This window comes from Andrographis paniculata, unplaced genomic scaffold (genome assembly GCF_009805555.1).
Source record: "Andrographis paniculata isolate CXL003 unplaced genomic scaffold, ASM980555v1 Contig30END, whole genome shotgun sequence".
Taxonomy (NCBI): domain Eukaryota; kingdom Viridiplantae; phylum Streptophyta; class Magnoliopsida; order Lamiales; family Acanthaceae; genus Andrographis; species Andrographis paniculata.
In genome coordinates, this window is record NW_026137563.1 from 1,871,324 (window position 1) to 1,895,154 (window position 23,831).

A 23,831-nucleotide genomic window follows, 5' to 3' on the forward strand; every position below is an offset into this window, starting at 1 on the left:
AAATACACTTTTAATCTATAATATATTGCACAAATACCATTATTTTTATATCAACGACAATTTAATTTTTTTACTTTTATTTCTACTATATTATAATATAATGTTAATATTTCTAAAATTCTATGCAAAAATTAATGGATATATATGGGACTGAGGGAATATATGTTAACATAAATATATAATTGATATAATTGTTAAAATTTTAAGATACATTATTCTTATTAAGATACAACAAAAAAACAATCACAATTTAATTATATATTACAAATATTTTTCTATTTATATTTATTTATATCAATATTTTTACAATAATAAATAATTATTATTTTATCAACCATTTTGTCATAATTTTTTTGTTTACTCAATCAATCTTTGCCAACTCGAATGTAGTATTTTATACTCCCTGTCTTAAACACTCTGCAATATTTTTCTTTTTTTTTACTTAATACTCCTCTATTGAACTATTCAAAGTAATAAACGAACCTAACTTTTACAACTTGGGAAATTTTAATAAAGTGGTGTATGAATCAATTGTTTTTCCAAATATTACAGGAAATCGTGGGCAGCCATGATTCCCGAATTTTGTCCTACTAGGAGATTGTTACTTGGAAATCACTCAAACTTTCCATTAGCTGGAATTGAATTCATCACAAAACCTCAATAAAGAAATACAAAGAATGAATAAAAACAAATACTACAATCCAAGCCATGTCCTCAAATGGAATAACAATAAAAATAATTAATAAATAAAGACAATAGTCAGCGTATCTGTTTAAAATAGCTTTGCACAAGAACCTACGAAAAGTGAGAAATCATTTACATAGAGAGAATGGCTACTGTATGTACCATCTTCTTCATTGCTCTTCAAAGGGAAGATCACACATTGAATTGAGCAACATCCAGAAGTCTAGACTCAGTTAATGCAATCAGAACCTAATTAGATTTTGTTATTGCTGGACAGAAACCTTGTAATCTCTACATTCTGAAATCGAGCACACACACCACATTGTTGGCGAAACAAGCAGCAATCTTGTTTCCTTCTCTGTTCCAGCAAACTTCAAAAATCCCACCATTTCCTGTATAAGTCTTTATGATCTTGGCTTCCTTCACAGACCATATGTGCAAGCACTTATCTAGTGATCCACTGGCTAAATAGTTACCATTGGGGCTGAATGCAACCGAATAAACTGGATCCCTGAATTGAATAGTTTGCTAAGTTTAGGGTACTAAAGAATTGATTTGGCAGCACTTTTAAGAATATTTGGGCAATCTCCTACCTGTGGCCATTTAAGCTGTGAACAAGGCGGCCACCGTCCACATCCCACAACTTTATGGTTGAATCGAAGGAGGCGCTGTAGAGAAGCAGAATGAGGGTAACTACCCAATGAAAAAAGTTTCATTTCTAGTGCAAAATAATGATCACCTTGCCAATAGCAGTTGCTTATTAGGGTTGTTTGTACCCGGTCCTGTAGGACTCCATCTCACAGTGTAGATTTCCTGAAAAAGTTATATAAACACCTTGTTCAGGACATTTAATTGCAGTGACACAATGACAGACTAATGTTTTGGTCAATGGTCACATACTTTGGTGTGATCCCTCAGATCTAGTACACAGTTGTCCTGTTTTGTAGTCCAAATCTGCATCATAATCATCAACAAGAAACTCAATGCTTGAACTAGTAAATGGCCAAAGTTCAAAAGAGGTATAATAAGCATGCACTTAATGTCAGGAACAACAATGTATACCAAAAACAACTCTTACCTTCGCTGTTGTATCGTCGGAACAGGAGGCCAGCATTGACCCTGTAGGGTCCCACTTGATAGCATTAACTTCAGCCTGAGGAAGCATATTTACAAATTGATTGAAGTGAAGTAAAATGTGAGGGGGCATTTAGCACAAAGAGCTTGTTCTATATATCAAAGACTGGACATTATATTAAGTACTGCAGTAGATTCAGAACCGGGAATTAGCATTGTTAACTCTCAAGGAGTGTTGAATGATCGAGTTCCATTGCTTCTTCGACCCGATGAGAAAATTTTGTATCATGGGAAAGTCAGCGATGTTTATAAGTGAAGAAACTAGGTACAGATGGAAAATGACACTGCTGAGGGCCTGAGGCTAACAAAGAGAGGAGCTCAAGTCTCTGAATTGAAGTGGCCTAGGAATTTGTGGTTTTCATGAATTCTTTATGCATAATTTCTCCAAATTTGCAACATGGATACAGGACACTTATACTGAATACTAATTTAAAAGAATTTATCAAGTATGTAACCACTAGAACAAACCTGATGCCCTGCAAAACACCTGATTGGTCGATCATCACCGGCTTTGAAAACATATATCATGCTATCAGCAGAACATGTAGCAAAAGAGCCATTGTTTCTCCAATCAACATCAAGTATGGGAGCTGTTACACAAAACAGCATGCAATTATTATGAAGCTAAAACTATTCATATATTTCTGCTTTAATCAGTTATTTGCTCAGTAAAGCTTGAGCCAAAGTAAGAGAGGATCGGAAGTACCTGAGTGACATTCAAGTTGTTGCTTCCAGTCGCCAGTCTTGACGTCCCATACAATTGCAGTTTTATCAACACTTCCACTAAGAAGAAGATCCCCTTTCTTGTTCCACTTCAAAGAGAAAATTGGTCCTTTATGCTTATTCAATGAACCAATCAACTCCCCTGAAAATTGAGCGATTGCATCAGATGGGGGTTGCAACCAAACATAGTAAAACATAGTAAGACAACAATTTGTAATAACACAAAATGCAACCACGCCTAGTCACTTTGTTCAAATAGTGCTTATACAATTCATTCACAACAGAGTGAATAAATTCACATGTATGCATATGCTACGCTACCTCAATTGCGACCAACCAATAAGGTACAGGAAGAGGTACATTAATTGTTTAGTCTTCAATGCTTAGTGAAGCCACCTCCCATCGTAAACTCTTATGCCATCATATATCCTCAAACTTAAGATAAATTATTAAATGTTAACAGAAACGTGCTTAGTAAGTGTTCATTTCATAGGTTTACTCTCTACTGTATATTTTCTTTACCTATCAATCCTCAGTTTTCTATTATTTGGACTCTACGTTTCCCGAAAAAAATACACATTTTCTTCTTACAAAACATCCCACCATGCATTATTTTAATACCAAAGCCAAACCAAAATTTCCCAAACTAAATAAAAAGAAACAGACCCACTTTCATCATCCACCAGGTTTCAGAATCATAACATAGCAAGCTTTAATAAGACTTTTTAACTTTTAATAGACTACACTATCTACAACTCATACCTTCTTTACTCCATAACCTAGCTTGGCCATCATATGAACCAGTGGCAAGTAGTGAACCTTCAGCCTGTATAAGATTAAAAAAAATAATACATCATATCAGCTTCAAATTTTCTATTCAATTTTTTTGACAGTTCTTAGCCACAGTGGAGATTATTACTGACAAAACAGAATGTAGACATTCAAAATAAGATCTCACATTCCAGTCCAGTGTTGTTACATCCTTGCATTTCTCATTTGGTCGGCCCCTGAAATGCCTTAATACAATACTAGGTGACCCATTTTCCAAATTGGAGCTAGAGGATCCATCAATTCTCCAAATTCTAGCAGTGGAATCTCCAGAGCTAGGTAATAAACATACAACATTCATGAGACAGTTGGAAAATGAGAGAATTTATAGAAAACATGCATAGAAAAAGCATTAAGCATGTAAGGCAAACAGCATGTCACCTGAAAAACATACTACCAACTTTAATCCTATAATAAATTGTTTCTATAGGATGAACAAGTAAACTCAATCAATTCAACAAAACCATCTATATGAGAAATAATTGCATGCTATAATCGACAAGGGCATACAATTGCACCCAAAAGGTCCTGTCAGAGTATCAGAATACTAATGTTTGAAAAATATACACAAGTACATCAATCTTTTAGATGAAACACTCATTTGAAGTCTGTCAATTAAGAGGTCTTGATTTCAATTTATCACCATTACTAACTTATATCTACCTACGATACATATTTTCATACACTAAAATATCTAAAAGACAGTAGACTACTTGATAAAATGATACACCTTTCTAACATGCTAAGCATTTAGATAAAGTGAGCTCAGATCACCAAAGATCCATACTGTTACTGACACACCAGTAGGGCTAGCTAGTTATGAAGTTAGCATTTGTACTGAGAACGATGATTAAAAATTCAGTAACACTTTCATGTACTATGTTCCCTAGTCAGGAGGCTACATTAATAGTGACTAAGTTATAGAGTTTTATTTCATTTGGATACAAGGAATACAGTGCTAACTTTATAATATATATCGCATGAAAAGCACCTATCACGGGCATGGTGGAGAGAAATATCAAATTTTATACTCTTAAGCAACAGGGAAATTAACAAATAATCATTAAATATATTTTTTGGATGATGAACTAACCCAGAAGCAAGAAGTGATCCAACAGGATTCCACGCACATGAAAAAACCTGCGAATGCTAAGATAGCATCAGGAGAACACCTTTTCACAATCAAGGAAGAAATCTATTTGGGTATTACCATGAGTTAAGAGGGAAATAATAGAAGAATTCAAAAATATGAACAGACCTCGGAAGTGTGGCCTTGTAATAGAGTAACATCAGAACTTGGGAATTCACAGGGCAAAGTAGCTAAACTAGAACAAATATCCATTGGTTCGGCTCCTATAATAACATAAATTAACAGACTAAGTTACACACCAGAAAAATCATAAAAAAATTGATTACTCATTAAGACAACTGCATAAAAAAATACCAACCACTTAAGTCAGATTTTAATAAAAATGTGTGCATAGGTGCCAAGGGCATGTTCATTAAGTAGAAATGTATCTAACCTCCATCAGTTTTATTCTCCTCAATTTTTCCATTTACTCCATTCTGGGCATGATTTAAATCACTGACACCTTCAACTGGCTCTTCCTTTTCTTTCCCTTTTGCTTTCTCCTTTTCTTTATCTGCTCTCTGTCTCTCCCGTTCCTTTTCTTTATCCCTATGTTGTTTTTCATTCTCCTTTACCCTAGCAAGCTCCTTGTTCTTGTCCTTTTCCATTTCCATTTCCATTTCATCTCTGTGATCCAGGCCTTGCCCATTTTCAACATTTTGTTTCTCTTTACCCTTAGATTTATCTTTCAGATTTTTTTCTTTTTTCTCTATTACAATCTTTTGAAGTTCATTCACATCTTTTGTTATGAGATCCAGTGGATGCAGGAACTGGAAATCTTCTTCTGTGTCATCACCGTCCTGCACATAAATTTTGTAATCCAGTGAAAAATCGTCAAGCAATAAAAGTAAATAAAAGTGGAGCATCCAATCTCACATTACTCAAATTAGCCTCAAGCTCAAGATATTGAATTCCTTTCTGAACAAACGTAACAAGAGCACCAGGAGGGATATCGCTGCTATCAATGGTACTTTTATTAAGCCCTGCCTCATATCCTAAAGTAAATGCTGTGTGCGTGAATCCTGAAAAACAAATATTCCAATGAAATATCAAATACAAGATAGATATCTTATTGAACTTTATATCATTAAAATAACAGAACAGTAGCATTTGCCCAGATTGTAATATTTTGGATGGTTATAAGAACCTAAGGAATAAAATTGTTACCCTAGTTGAATGTAAAAATCATCGGTGGTAATTTTTTATAGGTATATATATATATATATGTATGTCAGTTAACAATATAAAGCAATAAACCAACAAAAAACATTAAAGATCACCAAAATTTCCTTCAGTTATGGTAAGGTAATATATGTGGTGGCATCACATTGAAGTCCAACTCCATGTCCACCATAAGGTAATATACCAACTCCAACTCCAAAACCAATCCAAATCACACAAGAAAGGATAACTAGAAAACAACTCCTCACCTTTGACTAGCTATGATATTCCTTCCCTTGTGATCATATCAATTATCAATATTGTTATTTTTTAGGATCAGTCAGATATATCCCAAGTCAAATGTATTCGAAATATACATCACTTTCATGAATTTGCTGACAGACCTTCATGACATCATTCTTTTAGGTGCAAATTTTTAGTGATCAGTTAATAAAACCTAAAATCACCCAAACAACAATAAACTATAGATTTCCTACAACAAATGCATTTTGATTAAGGCAATTGTACATCTTCACATCATTTGCTTCCAAAATCATCTTCTGAAGGTTCTAAAACTCTCAACATACTATTTGTAAGAGAGTGAGTATCCCAGAGAAATCTCTTAGCCTTTCTTTGAACAATGACCCAAGGAGCGACCAAGGCTATATAACTGGTCAGGATTATGTTAGCAGAGGCAAGAAGTTGATAATGGAACAGGGCCACAACCATACAACTCACATTTTGGAAGACAACAACTAACATGGCATGTGGAAAACATCCCATATGTTGTGACAGGGGGGGCGCTCAGCAACTTTCTCATATTGCAAAACATAGGGTTTGGTATGCAAGCTTTCTCATAAAAAATAGTAGCACACATTTCTAATTTCAAATAAACTGTGAAAAATCATTATTCAAATGGCTTTCGTGGATCATAGATAATCAAATAAAACTGCTCTGCGAAATAAGTTAGTAAGCTTCTTATCTTTATCTGATAGAGTGGATAATTCATCTAATACTGTACAATTCTCCATACTCGACTATCAACTTGTAATTTTCTAACAAACAATTCCCAACACCAAAAATCTAGCCTTTTTTTGGTTCAAAAACTGGACTCCCAAACTAAACGCAGCATATAACAAAAGCTCCTGCTCCAAGAAGCTCCATCATTAAACCTGTTCTTTCTGTTCTATTCATCATCACTGTCAATAACTTACTTTGAATGCTCTCTCGCACCATTCAATTACTCAATTCTTCAATTCATATTCTCAGGCAGGGGGACCCAAGAAACAAAAGTAACAGGGGTAAAAATTACCATAAAAGAAACTTAATTTAAGCGAAAAGAACCGATGAACGCCACCAAAAGGTAAGGAGCTCCACACATCAACAATAATGGTGCCCAGAACTTAAAATCCTATCAAGCATAATTCTAAAACCCTAGTTACCGATTGAGGCATATCTCAAAGACCATAAGTGCAAACCTTTCGGAAACAACCCGTAAACCATATCATCGCCATATATGTGCCAAAAAACATACATCTATACACACAAAGAAACAGAGTGAGGGAGAGAGGCCAGACCAGACTCATTGAGATAACGGAAGATGAGGTAGTTCAACTCCGCCGAAGTAATCGAGAACATCCCTGCGAATTCCCTCCTGCATGAACAAAATTTCACCCAGGCGAGGTGAGAGAGAGAGAGAGAGAGAGAGAGAGAGGGGATTAGAAAAAATCAAGAAAACCACGGTGACACAGAAGGAGGCCGATGGATGGCTTACCGGCTTCTAGATACGTTTCATTCTCGGAAAAGACTAAATTGCCCTTCAGTCTACGGGGTATGAAATGAGGCCACTAATTATTGGATGAAGCTCAACTGGTTAGGGCAGTCTCTATTTAAAGGCCCAGGCCCAATTTTTACCTAATTTAATAAATGGGCCTAAAGTAGAGGTTTTTAGTGGACTTCAACAGCCCAATTTAATTACACATCGTAATTTATAAAATTTATTTTCACAATTGAATTTTTTTCAGATATTACAAAACACGTCCGTATTACTTGTAGTTTTACTGATGTTTATTTAAAATCTGAAGAACTTGTAAAAAGTCGATGATCATCGTCACCATTAATAAAATCTTTCCAATATATGATTTCCTTTTTGACCAAACTGTATATTCTGGTCCGAGCTATTTTGGATATGACAAAAGTAGACAATGTAGTGTAAGAAGTGCACGTGACATATTTCAGTGTTACCCTACACCTACTACTGCAGTAATCAATGTAATTGAATTATGTACATAAATGGAAGAGACAGATACCATACTAGTATAGTACTACTACTACATCTAAAAAAGACAGATCATGCAGCCAGTAGCCATGACCATTATCACACACTATTTGCTAGCTAGCTAGCTTGATCCCTTATCTGCAACAATCCATTAATACAAACCCTCTTTCTTGGGCAAGATAACAACTAGTTTTGACAATGATAATGTTCTTAAAGAGAAATTTTCATCGATGATAATGTAAGAAATTAAGAATTCAAAAAAGATGGGGGGGGGGGGGGAGTTGTTGTAGTTGTAGATAGGAGACAGTGTGGGGTGGGGTGGGGTTGTGGGACTGTCCTTGATTTGGGGAATGAAAGTGAGTTAGATTCAACTGGAGAAAAGTGCAAGCATTAACTGAACAACTCCTCGTGAAGAAGCAAGCACAAAGAATATATATATATATACATACATATACATATATTGCAGCAGCTGCTGCAGCTAGCAGCAATAAAGCTTATATTGTAAGGACTAAGGACGTGATTCTTGGCATGCATGCATATACATTTATAAATATATATATATATTTATATGTGTGTGTGTGCATATTACTCAGCAGCAGCTCCTTCTGCAACTAGATACAGATCCAACCTCAACATCATCAATGGTGTGGTGTGGATTCATCTGGTGTTGGAGCTCCTGGACCTTCCAAGAAAGATATGCATGTTTATGTGTATGTGTTTTGCAGTTGCAGCAGCAGAAGACTGCAGGCTAGCTGTAAGCTGTGTGTACCCTAAACTCTATAAAGAGCCATTCACTTTTTCTTTAGCCCTTTTGTTTCTTCTCTTCTAAATTTGCAAAAATCCCAAACCCCAAAAGAGAAGAGACCCTCCCAATCTGAATCTGAATGTTTGCCTTTCCTTTATATATACGCGCAGAAAACAGAAACCCTTTGTATCTTCCTTTTTCAAATATTCTTTCCTTTTTGTCTTAGAACTTCCTTCCTTCCAGTCAAACAAATTGAACACCATGCACACCAACAACATTCCACACAGCTGGCTTCGGATCTTGGGGTTGCTGTATTTGGTAATGGCTCTACTGTTATCGGCTGGAGATCAGGATAGCAATGGAGGAACTGCGACGAAAGCCTATGACGGAGAAAAGCAGCAGCAGCAGCTGATCGGAGGAGAAATGGATGGTGATCGGAGTAATGCGCAAAGGGGATTCTTTTTCTCCAGCAAAAGACGAGTGCCCAATGAATCAGACCCTCTCCACAATCGCTGAATTCAATTAATTAGGGTTTGGTAAAATTAAGTTAAATTAACACGTACGTACGTGCCAGTTTGTGCTAGCTAGTTAGGGTTTGATTGATTGATTATTTTGACATTCATATATATGATCGTTGTTTTCCTCTGCTTTAATTTTGGGAATTGTATATTAGGGTTTTCTTCCTCTCCTTTCATGTTTCATCATACCAACAAATCCATTATTGCTGCATTCAAACTTCATCATATATATATATATCTGTGTGTGTGGTTCGTTTTGTTGCACCATTTTAGATAGAGAGTTGGGAGCAGATTTTGTGGTAATTTCTGGACATTTGCTTTTTTCCTGTTCTTTACTTGCAGTGTCTTTCAAGTTGTCCTTGTTTTTGTCTTTTATACTCTCTCTCTCTCTCTCCATTATTATTTATTCCTTTTGATCTTTGAAAGTTGGCTGTTGACTGCGGATTCAATGGCATGGCTTAAAGAGAAATTAACTGACTTTTTGTGTGACAGTGATCATAATATATTTCATATGTTTGAAACACTATGATAAAGTTTGACTTTTTGCTAGATTTTTACCACGAGGATAAAGCACTACTTTGAAATTTTAACACAAATACACAATTAGGGCAGAAAAATAATGAATATAAAGCAATGTATAATTCCATCAAAATAAAGAAACAGTGGCCTGATCGATCTGAATATATTATAGTTGTGCCTGTCATGTTAAGATCTTTGGAGGGATCTGCATGTCTTTTCCTCTGCCATTGTTTCAGGAATGTGAATCTGTAAATATGCCCATTTTTTGAGGTGGTTAGGTTTTTTTTTTTTTTTTTTGATCGAAAAAAAAAAGAAGGCAAGGCCAATGTCTTTTGATTCGCTTGATATTGAAGAGAGCTTTGTTCTCTGATATTTTAATGATTGGCTTTAATTTGCCACAAAATTAACTGTGATCTTCATATCTGCATTTTAAGTTAAAAGGACACAAGGATAAGTTTTGAGTAATGGGCTTTCTGATGATTGAAAAGATATTTGAATACGTAAGAGATTATATGATCTTTTACACTGTCCTACCCTGATTATATATTTATATAATATTCCAACATTTCAGATCATCATGAGAAACTTCTTGAAGCCCAATTGGTGACATCATCAATAATAGATAGGGTAAGGTTCTATATCTCTACTTATGTGAGTGGGTGAAGATTTGATTAGATGCCATGTCTCAAAAAAGACACTCATTAAGGTACAACGTGGCTTTCTGGAAACCATTTACAGTTTTGTGAAGGTGATGATGTCCAGTGTTGCTACTGTGCCTTTTTAGTCTTTTTTCTTTTTTCTCCTAATTTAACTGTTTCTGTCTTCACATATTTGATGTGGAATACAAATTGGCATTTAGACTTTTGTTTAAGCTATGAAGCTGATGTCCCAACTAAGACAATATCTGTATAACTTGTATATATAATAATCAAGAAGGCTTGCATTTACAGCATAATACACTTTTGAGTTTGAGCAGAAATGGAACTCGTAATTCTTTGTAGCATTATACTTCTTCTTCTATTAGTCTTTACAATGCTAAGGAAAATTGTAGTGAATAAGCAAAGATGTAATAAGCCTCCAAGTCCACCATCACTTCCATTGATAGGTCATCTTCATCTGCTTAAAGAGCCACTGAACCAAACTCTCCAAGCCCTCTCTGCCAAGTATGGAGACATATTATTGCTCCGGCTCGGTGTCCGGAAAGTTCTGCTCGTCACCTCTCCGGCTGCCGTCGAAGAATGCTTCACCAAGAACGATATTGTTTTCGCCAACCGCCCCTCCACCCTGTCGACAAAACACTTCAGCTACAACTACACTACAATCAGCATAGCTCCCTACGGCGATCATTGGCGCAACCTACGCCGTCTTGCAGCAATGGAGATTTTCTTGCCTACGAGGATCGCCATTTTTACGAGCACGCGAAGGAAGGAGCTGCTCCTGCTGCTGAATGAGCTTTCATGTGATTCGGAAAAGAATTGTGGATGGATCAAGGTGGACTTGAAGTCTAAATTCATCGAGCTCGCTTTCAACGTGCTGTCGATGACTATTGCTGGGAAAAGGTACTATGGAGACAACGTCGAGGATGCAGAGGAGGCAAGAAGAGTCAGATTCATAATGAGGGAGATGCTTGAGTACAGCGGGAACACTAATTTGGGCGACCTCTTGCCAATTCTGCAGTGGGTGGATTTCCAGGGCCTGGAAAAGAGATTTGCTGCTTTGATGGAAAAACTCGACAGATTCTTACAGGATTTGGTGAATGAACGCCGCGGAGCCCTGTCGGAAACGACGATGATCGATCGCTTGCTCTCGCTGCAAGAAGATGATCCTGGATACTATACAGATGAGATCATCAAAGGAATCATACTGGTGAGAAGATCAAACCCAATTCAAAGTTTTTAAAAATTCATACTTGATTGATGTCTTTCTTCTTAACTATACCACTGTAAAATTTGTCTACGAACAGGTGCTGCTGGTTGCAGGAACAGATACAATGTCAATAAGCATGGAATGGGCAATGGCGCTGCTGCTCAACAACCCAGAAGCTATGAAGAAGATAAAATCAGAAATCGATGCCCACGTGCCGGCGGATCGTCTCTTGAGCGAGGAGGATCTGCCGAAGCTGACGTATCTTAACAAAGTGATCGCCGAGACACTCCGGCTGTATCCTCCGGTGCCGTTTCTGATACCCCACGAAGCCTCCGGCGATTGCAAGGTCGGAGGGTACGATGTGGAGAAGGGGACTATGCTGCTGGTCAATATATGGGCGATTCATAGGGATCCGAGGTTGTGGGAGGAGCCAGACAAGTTCTTGCCGGAGAGGCATGGCGGGAGGGAAGAAGAGGGATTCATGCTCCCTTTTGGATCCGGCCGCCGGAAATGCCCCGGCGGCGGGATCGCCACCAGGGTGCTGGGGTTGACACTGGGGACGATGATTCAGGTGTTGGAGTGGGAAAGAGTGAGTGATGAATTGGTGGATATGACTGAAGGGACAGGGTTTAGTATCCCTAAGGTTCTGCCATTAGAGGCTCTTTGCAAGCCAAGAATCTTGGAGTTTGCCATTGAGAGAGACTGTTAGTTGCAGGTGTGTTAATTCTTCAGCCATGTCCGTACAGGGAACGTATGAGTTGTTGTATAATGTTGCTTTTATTTCAATTCGGAAACTTTGGAGCAGTGAGTTTGAGTTGAATGCCGCTGCTCAATGGGCTGTTTCTTGAAAACTTTTATGGGCTATTTTGGTTATGTGCGCAAAATGGTAGGATCAAATTGATAAAAGGGTTATACTTTCAGGGGCAAACTTGTCATTTTAACTGGATAACTCCAAAAACTTTGCTCTTCTGATCTTGATCTCGTTGGAAACAGCCTGTTCGCCGATTCCTTTGCTTATCAATTCGCAAACCTAACCTCAAATCGTTCCTTCCTCGATTACTTTCTTACCGGAAATGAAGCGCTCACTTTCCGGCGGAGAAAGCAGCTCGGCCGTCTCCGGGGATACAGAAAATGAGGCGAGCAAGAAGATAAAGCAAGGAGGTGAGGAATTATTGAAAGAAACAGAGGCGGTGTTGCTCGATGAGAATCTGTTGTTTGAGATTCTGCAACGGATCGACGACGGGAGCACTCTAGCGAAGGCGGCGTGCGTCAGCCGGCTTTGGAAGCGGACGGCGCAGGATGAGCGTCTGTGGGAGCTGATCTGCACAAAGCATCACCACCGCAGCCCGATCCAGCTGCGGGCGGTTGTCTCGGCGCTCGGCGGCTTCCGTAGCCTCTACTCGAGTCATCTATGGCCGCTGCTGAAGCCGGTCTCTTCATCTCCGGCGCCGATTGCTGTCTCCGCTTGGCCTTACCATCCTCCTCCACTCGCCCCGGCTAGATCTAAACCTCGATGGGGAAAGGATGAGGTAAATCTTTCACTTTCCTTGCTCTCGATTAAGTATTTCGAGAAGATGAGCTTCAATAACCGAAGCAAATCGGGAAATTAATAATGAAGTTAAGTGAATCTCTGTGGCTCTGGAATTGAGTATTTTTATCTTCATTTAGCTCCTCATCTTTCGTTCGCATCTGTAATATCACCATCAGTGGCTTGTTGTATTAAGATGTACAATTAGGGTTTTCCTACAATGAATGAATGTTCAATTCGTTTGTATCCTCTGATTCTCTTGACTCTGCTCTACTTCTATTTTGGCCATTCTTACTGAATGTAGCAAGAAAGCTGCACTCAGTCCTTAACTTGCCCCCACCAACCCTTTGTGGCATTCATTTTTGCAAGAGATAATAACTTGGATTGGAACTACCTTTAGTAACAAGCATGTAAACAATTCAATTCACCTGATAGTGCGAGATTTTGGTTGAATCTCATGTAATTCCGTTTGGGTTATTGTTGAACTGAGAAAAAAAAAAAAGATCAGTTTTTTATGAACTTTGTGTGAGAACTGTGGCTGTGCTGCTTCGTGTTCAGTTCAATTCTCTATGCAGAAACCTGGCTAAAATATTCAGATGACATTTTCTTGGCGCTGCATAAAACTGGAGATGCTGAATGCTTGCTTTTCAGTCAGTGCACATGATAACTGGATCCAGATGAAGTTATACATATATAAATTATTATTTATTATTACTAATTTACTATTGTTATTATTAACAAAGTTATTGGGCAGCAACATCATCTAGCATCTCTAGGCATCCATGCTAAAACCAATTCTTTTGGATATGGTTGTTGCTCAGCAAAATGTGCAAAATGCCAACCTCTCAATTCCATTTAATTTGGGATTGATCCATTGTTAAATTCATTCTCTTCTCATTTATATACAGTGAGGGACACTAAGCAAACTTATTTCTCTCTCTCTCTCTCTCTCTCTCAAAGATTCAAATACAAGCTAGGTCATCAGATGCTGTCTTTCTTCTTCTTCTTCTTCTTCTTCCATAGCCCACTTGTACTGAATAAATTCCATCCTTAAAACTCACTCGCATATCATAAACAGACTCAACCAATCAATCAATTAATCAATCAAACTTTGCCTATGATCCGATCCGATCCTAATCCCAATCTCTCACTTGACTGCAGCATCATTTCGGATGCCCTCACTCTGCAGGCTTAAGAACCCATTCTGCTCAATCCCTTCCATGTAACTCCTCACTTCCTTCCTCACCATCTCCATCATCACTGACAGGAATTCTGGATTGAAAAACTGGTTAGATTGGATAGCAGCAGCTTCAACAGGATGCTGCGATGGATACTGCTTAGATGATAAAACGGGTGCGGGATGATCCGCCACTTGCTGTAGTATTGGAATTGGATTCCGATTCAAGCTTTGCTCTGTTAAAATCGACGCCGGCGCCGGCGTAGTCGCATCCGATCCGGGAAGCGAAAGGCTAAGCGACGTGACCGGGTCTGGCGGCGAGAACCCAACCGTCCGAGCAACGGGTCGGAAAACGAGATGACCCGAATGGCTCAGGCCGCTCATGTCCGACCCGGACGGGCTACCCGGGTTGAAGCAGAAGACCTCCGTGCCGGGGCCGACGCTCGCCGATCGCTTCAGCGGCGGCGGGTGGACGGCGTCGGGATCGAAGCTGTTGAGCTCCTCCTCCGACATGGACAGGCACTTGCGCTTCAGGGTAGAGTTCCAGTGGTTTTTGATGGCGTTGTCGGTCCGGCCGGAGAGCAGGCGGGCAATGGTCGCCCACTTGTTCCCGAACTTGGCGTGGGCCCGGATGATAGTCGCGTCTTCCTCCGCCGTAAAGGCCCGGTGCTCCACCTGCGGCGAGAGCTGGTTGCACCACCGGAGACGGCAGGACTTGCCGGAGCGACCGGGGATGGACTTGCTTATAAGGGACCAGTTCCTGGCGCCGTGCTTCTCCACGAGTTTTTGCAACAGATGGTCCTCCTCGGGGCTCCATGGACCTTTGATCCTGTCCGCCATAGATGTGGTGTTTAGATAGTTAGTCGCAGATGATTGGAGAAACGGCAATGGAGGAGACGTAGGAAGGGAGATGAATGTATTTATAGCGTGGGAAAAAGGGAACGGATAGAGACGAGGGGTGGCGAGGACTGGAGTGGAGTAAGGAGAGAGTAGGGAATAGGGAATAGGTTATAGTAGCTGGCAAGGGACACGCGTCGTGCAATTAGGGGCATGGGCATAAATATAAATGATGGAAATTTCACAACACCGACCGTTTTGGAAGTTAATAAGTTAGCAGTAGCCAGGCTGGATAGCATTAAAGGATATTTTTATTTTTTGAATGGTGGGCAAGCACTGCACAGCGCGCATTAGTAGTCGCTACACGACAAAACTTAGGGCAGGGCAGGGCAGGGCAGAGTAACCAACCAACAAACGGGTCACAGACGAGACGAGAGTCGTCTATACTAACTGTACTCTCCCTTCATTTCAAACCCAATTTTAATTAATTAATTAAATGAATTCACACGCCTTATTCAAATTTAAATTAGCCTTGTTGATTATTTGGTCGAATGAATGAATTTAATAGATTTAGGTATTCATTTTTATGTAATGCTTTTTATTTCCTTGTATTGAATGGTTTTTATTCAAAGGTAGTGTACTTAAATCTTGTCAGATACTCCTATTATTATTATTAGAAATTCAATATTGTCTGAAGCCATAACTGCTACGCCCCACCCACCAACCATACATGTTGTTATTACGTACAGTATTAAATTAAGTTACAATTATGAATTGGGTGGAATAAATGGCACCTGAATATTCAGAGACCGGACGTACGTTACGTATGTTCACTGCGACTTATTCATATCCCCTGCCTCCCTGCCTATTAATCATGATTTTAAATAAATAGTAATGAATTGTACAATTGATAATTGTATTTTCAGATGATCTCCAAAAAAATTTAAAAATATATATTTAAATTAGCCGTGAGGGTTCAGCAAACTATATATATATAACTATAAATGTCAATTTCCACATGAATGAAAAAAAATCCAACGTGGTGTCGTCGTCACGTGCTACCTGGCCATATTTTCACCTACTTTCGCTCTTCCACACTACGTCCCGCAAGTGCGCTCACGTGACAAGTACTGTGCCACACGTGTGTCTCTTATTATTATTATTATTATTATTATTACTATCATCGTAGTTTCACATAGTTTGAATTCTTAAATTTATAGAAATTTAAATTGATGGAAATGTAATTGCAAAATGTATTAAACCCCTTTATAATTACCACACCCTCGTATACAAACATTAGATAACTTATTTCTCCCAAGAACAATCATAATTCATAAAAAAAAAAAAAAACTCCATTATTGATAAGTTTCCATATTTAAAAATTGACCATCAAAGTTGTCGCACATGGCCCGCCCAAAGTTGGCTCAATTGATTTACTTAAGTAATTAAATATCCATTATTAATTAAAATTAAATTAAATAAAATAATGAACACATAATAATCTAAACAGAATCAAATCTACTGCTTTGTATACGGATCTACGGTATTATGTACCTAACAGGTTGTACTTTCGTTGCCCTTTAATTATTCAATTGTATATAATTTAATCCATTCATAAATAATTGCCACAATTTTTGGGAACAAAGATTTTAATAATTATATATCAGTCCTGATGCACTGAATAGAGTAGATAGGCATCAAATTAATTAAAAATAACATATCAAAAGCACTGGATCTCTTCTTTTCAGCAAAAAATTAGGAAAATAAAAAATAAAAATTAATCTGCATGTTTGGATTCTTTAATTAGTCGAAATAAATGTATATCGAAAGATTCTCTTTTTAAATATTTATTTATTTATTTTGGGTAAATGAACATCCACATGGTGACTGGTGAGGAAAGGAAGAGGATGCTTCCTCATACTCCATTAGAGAGAGATACAATCAAAATATATTCCTTGCAGCTTTAATTTGGTGTTCATATCAAAATTACTTTAGATTATTAAATTTAGTTATTTCATGCATAATTTATTCTGCAAACTAAAGTGAGATCTTTTGATCCAATTGGCCAATTTATTAGATTGAGAGTTGTGATTGGTCCTGCTGCTTTATTGGGACACACAACACAAATTGTGAAAATATACATCATTTTGGTATTATAGAGTTAAACTAATTATAGTTTGTAGTATAAACTATATCCTTTTTTTATAAGTATGATTTGTCAATAAAAAAATACTATTGTTTATTTCATAAAATAGCTATTAAAATATTATTTAAATAAAATTGAAATTCAACCAAAAATCCTATGTAGAGATCCTAATTGGCAGCAAGAAATCTGCATATACTTTATTTGATGATTGATACTTTATGTTGATGACAGCAAACTACTAAAGTGAAAAAAGTAAAAAACATGGAAAGAATAAAGGTAGCAAGTGAAGTGGCTTTTCACCACATTAAGCAACTCTACTCTCTACACATATTCATACATACATTCAACGTGTGATACCACTTCCACTAAGAAAATAAAATAGAATAAAATAAAATAAAATAAAATATTGATATTTCGTAAGAAACGGTGATCGATTCTAAGTTTGTTAACATTTTTTTCTGTAAAATCTAACATACATGATTTGTCCTATATGTCTTTTCTAACAGACCGTAATATTAAATAAAAAAATATACCACATACATTAATGATAGTATCAAGAGCGCATTCGAAAAATAGTGATATATTTTTATATTATTAAAAAAAATGTTTAGAGATGGTAATATAAATATTCTCAAACATTTTTTATTGTTTTTTTCCAAAGTAACAAAACTTGTTATCCCATTTATTACCCTAACTGATTGCGTGTTAGGTAATTTGATGTTTGTTAGGTTTTCAAATGACTTGGGGCCCACATGCCACGTGGATCGATAAACATTTGGACAGGTCAGACATTCTTACGAATGGAGCACCGGCCGGCGGCGGTCCATTTTCTGCATATACATATCATATCCCGACAACTTTCGGTTTCCCGTCAAATTCTTTAATTATAAAATACTACCCTAATCAATATATGTGTCAATTGTTTCTTCTAATAATATCTAATTATTGAATCAGATCAAAATTAAGGATGTGTTTGCTTTGAGCTGTAAAAATATTTTGAAATTTTCGAAAAAATTTCGACATACAGAGAATAAAAGAAGTTGTTCATCCAACTTATTTATGAGTAATACAATTTCATAAATATAACAAAAATAAAATAAAATACACCCTCCGTCCCAAAAGATTTGTCTTGTTTTTCCATTTTTGTCTGTCCCAAAATAATTGTCTTGTTTCCTTATTTAGTAGCCGTGGTCCCCCATTTTATAACAAAATTATTTATACTTTTTCATACTACCCCTAATTATTACTCTAACATCCTCTTTAAAATCCTTCAAAAAGTAAGGGCATTTTATTCATTTTTATTATACTTTATACCCACTTTCAATTAAATACTATTATTCCTTAATTCTCGTGTCAACTCTCAATGAGACACTTATTTTGGGACTGAGGGAGTATATAAATATTAATACAATATATAATATGTTCACTTAGAAAAAAAAAACAATAATTCAATACAAACTATTATTTTTTGTACTCCCTTCGTCCCAAAAAGAAGTATCCATTTGCTTTTTTTGCTCGTAATTTTAGAAATATTAGTATTATATTGGGATATAGTAGGAATAAAGTATAAATGACTAAAATAACCTTGTTAGTATGTGTGATATAAAAATAATGATATTTATATAATATATTATAAGTTGTAAGTGTATTTGTAATGTTAGGTAGATAGTACAGTTATTAAAAAAAAATAAAATTGATACTTTGTTATGAGACGGACTAAAATGAAAAAATAGATACTTTGTTATGGGACGGATGAAGTATTACCGATATAATTTTGTATATCTGACATAAAAAAAATATATTCATCCAAACATACAAAATTGACACACCCAAAGATTATAATATATATAAAGAATTGAAAAAATTATTGAAATGAAAAAAAAAATAAAAAATTGAAAGTATAATATCAGCTTATAATTCAATTTATCACCGACTTAGTAATAAGAAATTGGATTAATCTATAACTGGACAGGATTAACAAAGTCAGTACGTTTCTCACCACACATTACATCACAACAAATTATTGTATACGCTCAATTATTTAAATAATAACAATAAAATAATTAAAAACAAAAGAGACAGAAAAGAAAAAAACTTGATTGAATATACAGCTGTAATTGATAAAAATAATTTATTGTATAGGCTGCGAGGTCTGCTTATAAAGCAACTTTATTACGCTCTTTAGTTTACCGGTCATTTTTATTAATTTTATTAGTATTTAATTATATATAAGTATTCTTTTAAAATTTTATTTAAAGAAATTACATACATATACGAAAGGTAATCAATATAAGGATTAAAAAAATAAAATGTATAAAAGTAAAATTAAAAACATAAATAAACAAAATTCATTTTCCACGTGTATATATATATATATATATATAATATAGAGATAGTTACGTAGGTATATGGACGCCGAAACCGAATGTTGTGAAACTCATGATTCTCGTGGGACTAATTTCGCATATAAATTTATTTATTTATTTTTCTATAATATAGACAAATGTAGGTAGCTATCATGTAGGTTTATAGGACCCACCAACTTTGACTATTTTAAAATCTTTAATATAGTTAGTAATATTCGACAATAAAAATAAAATAATTATTGCATGGCCGAAAGCAGAGGAAACATGCGCCAATAGGTTATAATTAATATCCTAACTAATCATCATTATTTTATGCACTCATCAATCACCTTATTTATTTTTAGTGAACTTCAGGATACCAATTATAATTTATTTCATATAATTAATTAATTAATTAAGCAATCAATTAATTGTATATTCTATTCAATTATTAGGTAATGAATTTTATGAGCAAATTATCCATGAGGATCATATATATATATCTTCAATTATATTCAATTTCTTTTAATTTCGATTTAATTGGTTAAGTTTTGATCTTTTTATTAACAGTAACATATGAATAATAATTTGAAAATGGTTTTCATGTTATCAGAATAAATATTTTTGCAGTTAGCAGGCTGGCTGTAGGATTATAACATAGTTTACGGACTAATGGGCTTAATGTGGGCCACGCTGAAGTTTAATAACAAAAGGAATTGGATTTGGGCCGTAGGTTAAAGCCCATAATTTAATTAATTAATATTTGAATATTGAGTTCCGTGCAGTAGAATTTAATGTATAAATTAAATGTAGACTTGGCAATATGTGATTGGGTAGGCACTATGACTCAGCAATTGCGTTGTATGTCACGTGTCACCATTCAGCCCCCCTTCAAAAAGGCAACGACACTGCTTTAATTTGCTTCGTGAATTGTGATAGATAAATCGGATTAACATTCAAAAATTAATCTGAGTCTGAGTCTGAATCTCAATCTCAATCTCGGCGCCATTACGGATTCAATGAATACATCGAAGGTACGTATGTACGTGGCGATCGGATTTCTGCATCTTCGATTTGATTATATTAATTCTGTGTAATGCCTTTGGAATGCAATTTGATTGTTCGTGAGTTCGCTGTTAATCTGGAATTGAGATTTGAAACTTGTGTGATTGGATATTATATTTTTTTTTTGCTGGCTGTATTATTTGAATGATGGAATTAATTAGGGCACGGAAAGAGTTAACGACGAAGGTGCGGTGGAGAGGAAGGTAGAGACGGTGGATCACCGATCGCCGGCGGGCGGCGGCGAGGAGACGGAGAAGGTGGAGGTGATTCATGTCGCCCCGCGCACCGACGAGAAATCCGGAGGCGTTGCTGGAGCCGCCGTGAAGGTGGCGGAGAAGCTGGAATCGGCGAAAGAAGCGGTGGCGGAATCGATTGGTAAGAAAGGGAATTAATTGAATTGAAGGTGTGTTAGTTGTTGTGAATTGTGATCTGAGTATGAGTTGCAGCAGCATCTACTTGTGTGTTGTTGTGTTGTTCTTGTTAAGAACATTATGCTTCTTCTGAATAAGTAATCAAGGAATTATACAAGTTGTAATTTTGGAGATCACACAATTTGAACAATTGAAGATGATCAATCTGAATATACTATTAAATTTGAAGACAACATTTTGAACAAGGAAATGTATCCAATTATCTATATGAATTGGAGGAGCAATAACATGCATGTTAATAATACATGTATTGTAGTATTATTATATTTAGTCCCATTTTAAATTAGGTATACATGAAATCGCACACGTACGGTGACATAATATTATATAAAGATTGACTAACAAGTAATTATATTACTATAAAGAATCAAATTCGTATCATCTGCATTGAAATAAAAAATAAAAATCTGTCACAAAATCTAACAAGGTCAATAAATCAAGATATGTGATTGGGCTTACCACAATTAGATATACAAAGTAAAATTAACAAAACATCAACTTTAGTCTCCCAAAGATCATATAATTTTGTTACAGCACAGCTGAAAAGTGAAAACAAATTAAAAAATATTCATTCCATGAACTCCATTTATATAAATGAATTAATTATTAGAAGATAATGCAATAACGGTGCTAAGGATCTAATAGAAAAAAAAGAACAACGGCTAGATTTGAGCCACGACGGTGTGTCGGGATTCTGAAAACCTCCACACATGGAACTCAACCGAACTGATAAGACAAACATTTGAAAGCAATAATCCTCGAGAAAAAACCTAAATAAAAGTACCCATCTTTCCGCCTTAATTCCCGACGATGATCTCTTGAATCAAATATCATCGTCTCAAATCAAATCGGAATTCCTTTCCAGTTTCGAATCCGCGGGCAACAGATCAGCTCAATCAAGAATCACAATCGGTTGAGCGATCGAGCGGCGGAGATCGACGTTAAATGGGCCAGTCGGCTTCTACCTGGAAGCCCAGATCCTCGAAGTCCGCCACCGCCGCCGCCGCGGTTTCCTCGCCGGATTTCGAAAACCACCGAGAAGATATAGCCGAGGACTCCATCTCCGGCAACGACCACACTCTAACCCTACCCGACGAGTGCCTGGCCTGCATTTTCCAGCCCCTTTCTTCCGGCGACAGAAAGCGCTGTTCTCTGGTCTGCCGGCGATGGCTCAGAGTGGAAGGTCAGAGCCGCCACCGCCTCTCGCTCCACGCCCAGCTCGAGCTCTCCGCCGACATACCTCGCCTGTGCCGCCGTTTCGACGCCGTCACTAAGCTCGCACTAAAATGTGACCGCAGATCTGTCAGCATCGGCGACGACGATTTGATTCTGATCTCTCTCAAGTGGAGGAACCTCACGAGGCTGAAGCTCCGCGCCTGCCGCGAGCTCACCGACGAAGGGATGTCTGCTTTCTCCGAGAGCTGTAAGAATCTGAAGAAATTCTCTTGTGGGTCGTGCGGTTTCGGGGCAAAAGGGATGAATTCTTTGCTCGAAAATTGTGGGTTTCTTGAGGAGCTCTCTGTAAAGCGCTTGCGCGGCATTGCCGACGGGCCCGAGTCTGAATCAATCGGGCCAGGGAAGGCTGCAGATTCTCTGAAAGTAATTTGTCTGAAGGATCTTTACCACGGGCAGCGTTTCGGGGCATTGATTGTCGGGGCAAAGAATTTGAGGAGTTTGAAGTTGTACAGGTGTGCTGGGAATTGGGACAAGTTGCTTGAAACGATTGGAGATGGAATTGCAGGGCTTGCAGAGGTTCATTTGGAGAAAATTCAGGTTACTGATTTGGGGCTGTCTGCACTGGCAAACTGTCCTGATCTTGAGATACTGCATTTAGTGAAAACGCCTGAGTGCACGAATGTCGGAATCGGGAACGTGGCCGAGAAATGCCGGCTGCTTAGGAAGGTCCACATTGACGGATGGAAGACGAATAGAATAAACGACCAAGGATTGATTGCGATCGCGGCACACTGTCCTAATCTGCAGGAGCTGGTTTTGATTGGTGTCAATCCTACACATTTGAGTTTGGAGAAAGTGGCCAATAACTGTCCGAATTTGGAGAGGTTAGCTCTGTGTGGGAGCGAGACTGTCGGGGATGCCGAGATATCGTGCATTGCTGCAAAGTGTCTTTCTTTGAAGAAGTTGTGTATAAAGAGTTGTCCTGTTTCGGACCAGAGCATGGAAGCATTGGCTTGTGGGTGTCCTAATTTGGTGAAGGTGAAGGTCAAGAAGTGTCGAGGGGTGACAGCCGGGGGCGTGGATTGGTTGAGGGCGAGTCGGGGTTCTTTGGCGGTGAATTTGGATGCAGTAGAGCCGGAATTGGCGGAGGCTGCCGGTGCTCATGAGCAGGATGTTGGTGGCGGCGATAACGTGGCGGCTGTGGGTGGCCGAGATGTTAATACAACATCGGGTAGTAATGGAAGGGCAACCTCGTTTAAGATGAGGCTCGGGTCTTTCTCCGGTAGGAGCTTAGTGGCGGGCACGTTGAGGAGGTGGTCGAGCTTTGGCAGCAGAACGAGGAATACTTTCGAGAGGAACAACAACTAATGTATGCTGGCTGTCGAAGTTGGAGATTTCGGCTATCTATAGGGTATGTTTGAATCCCTTTTTGATTGTTGATGCTAAGCAGAAAGATTTAATTAGAATGGCAATTGTGATATGATTCAAGTTGTTTAGAACTAATGTTATGTGATCATGCATTTAAAAAGGTTTTAACTTTA

General features: G+C 37.4%; 5 protein-coding genes across 6 annotated transcripts; 3 read left to right on the forward strand and 2 right to left on the reverse strand.

The window, feature by feature from the left end:
• Nucleotides 1-709: 709 nt before the first annotated feature.
• Nucleotides 710-7,409, reverse strand: LOC127246626 (WD40 repeat-containing protein HOS15-like). Of its 2 annotated transcripts, none has more exons than XM_051268098.1 (14): nt 7,237-7,409; nt 5,375-5,520; nt 4,893-5,298; nt 4,628-4,722; nt 4,463-4,518; nt 3,500-3,644; nt 3,304-3,367; nt 2,525-2,683; nt 2,287-2,408; nt 1,763-1,837; nt 1,585-1,638; nt 1,424-1,497; nt 1,278-1,352; nt 710-1,195 (listed from the first exon to the last, which is right to left on the reverse strand). In XM_051268098.1, exons 1-14 carry the CDS (start codon nt 7,295-7,297, stop codon nt 976-978), a joined length of 1,752 nt encoding a protein of 583 aa, XP_051124055.1. In that variant the 5' UTR covers nt 7,298-7,409; the 3' UTR covers nt 710-975. The 2 variants fall into 2 exon arrangements, with proteins under 2 accessions (XP_051124055.1, XP_051124056.1); XM_051268099.1 differs by having other exon boundaries at nt 4,463-4,509; nt 7,237-7,408.
• A 1,484-nt stretch (nt 7,410-8,893) lies between these two features.
• On the forward strand, nt 8,894-12,424 carry LOC127246429 (cytochrome P450 81Q32-like). Its single transcript, XM_051267820.1, has 3 exons — nt 8,894-9,218; nt 10,291-11,585; nt 11,683-12,424. Exons 2-3 carry the CDS (start codon nt 10,698-10,700, stop codon nt 12,292-12,294), a joined length of 1,500 nt encoding a protein of 499 aa, XP_051123777.1. The 5' UTR covers nt 8,894-9,218; nt 10,291-10,697; the 3' UTR covers nt 12,295-12,424.
• Nucleotides 12,425-12,631: 207 nt separating this feature from the next.
• Nucleotides 12,632-13,361, forward strand: LOC127246430 (F-box protein GID2). Its single transcript, XM_051267821.1, has one exon. The coding sequence runs from the start codon at nt 12,659-12,661 to the stop codon at nt 13,193-13,195; it is 537 nt and encodes a 178-aa protein (XP_051123778.1). The 5' UTR covers nt 12,632-12,658; the 3' UTR covers nt 13,196-13,361.
• A 578-nt stretch (nt 13,362-13,939) lies between these two features.
• On the reverse strand, nt 13,940-15,261 carry LOC127246431 (transcription factor MYB73-like). Its single transcript, XM_051267822.1, has one exon. The coding sequence runs from the start codon at nt 15,128-15,130 to the stop codon at nt 14,261-14,263; it is 870 nt and encodes a 289-aa protein (XP_051123779.1). The 5' UTR covers nt 15,131-15,261; the 3' UTR covers nt 13,940-14,260.
• Nucleotides 15,262-21,844: 6,583 nt separating this feature from the next.
• LOC127246584 (F-box protein At1g47056-like) lies at nt 21,845-23,831 on the forward strand. The gene has a single exon (XM_051268035.1). It carries the CDS (start codon nt 22,060-22,062, stop codon nt 23,656-23,658), a length of 1,599 nt encoding a protein of 532 aa, XP_051123992.1. The 5' UTR covers nt 21,845-22,059; the 3' UTR covers nt 23,659-23,831.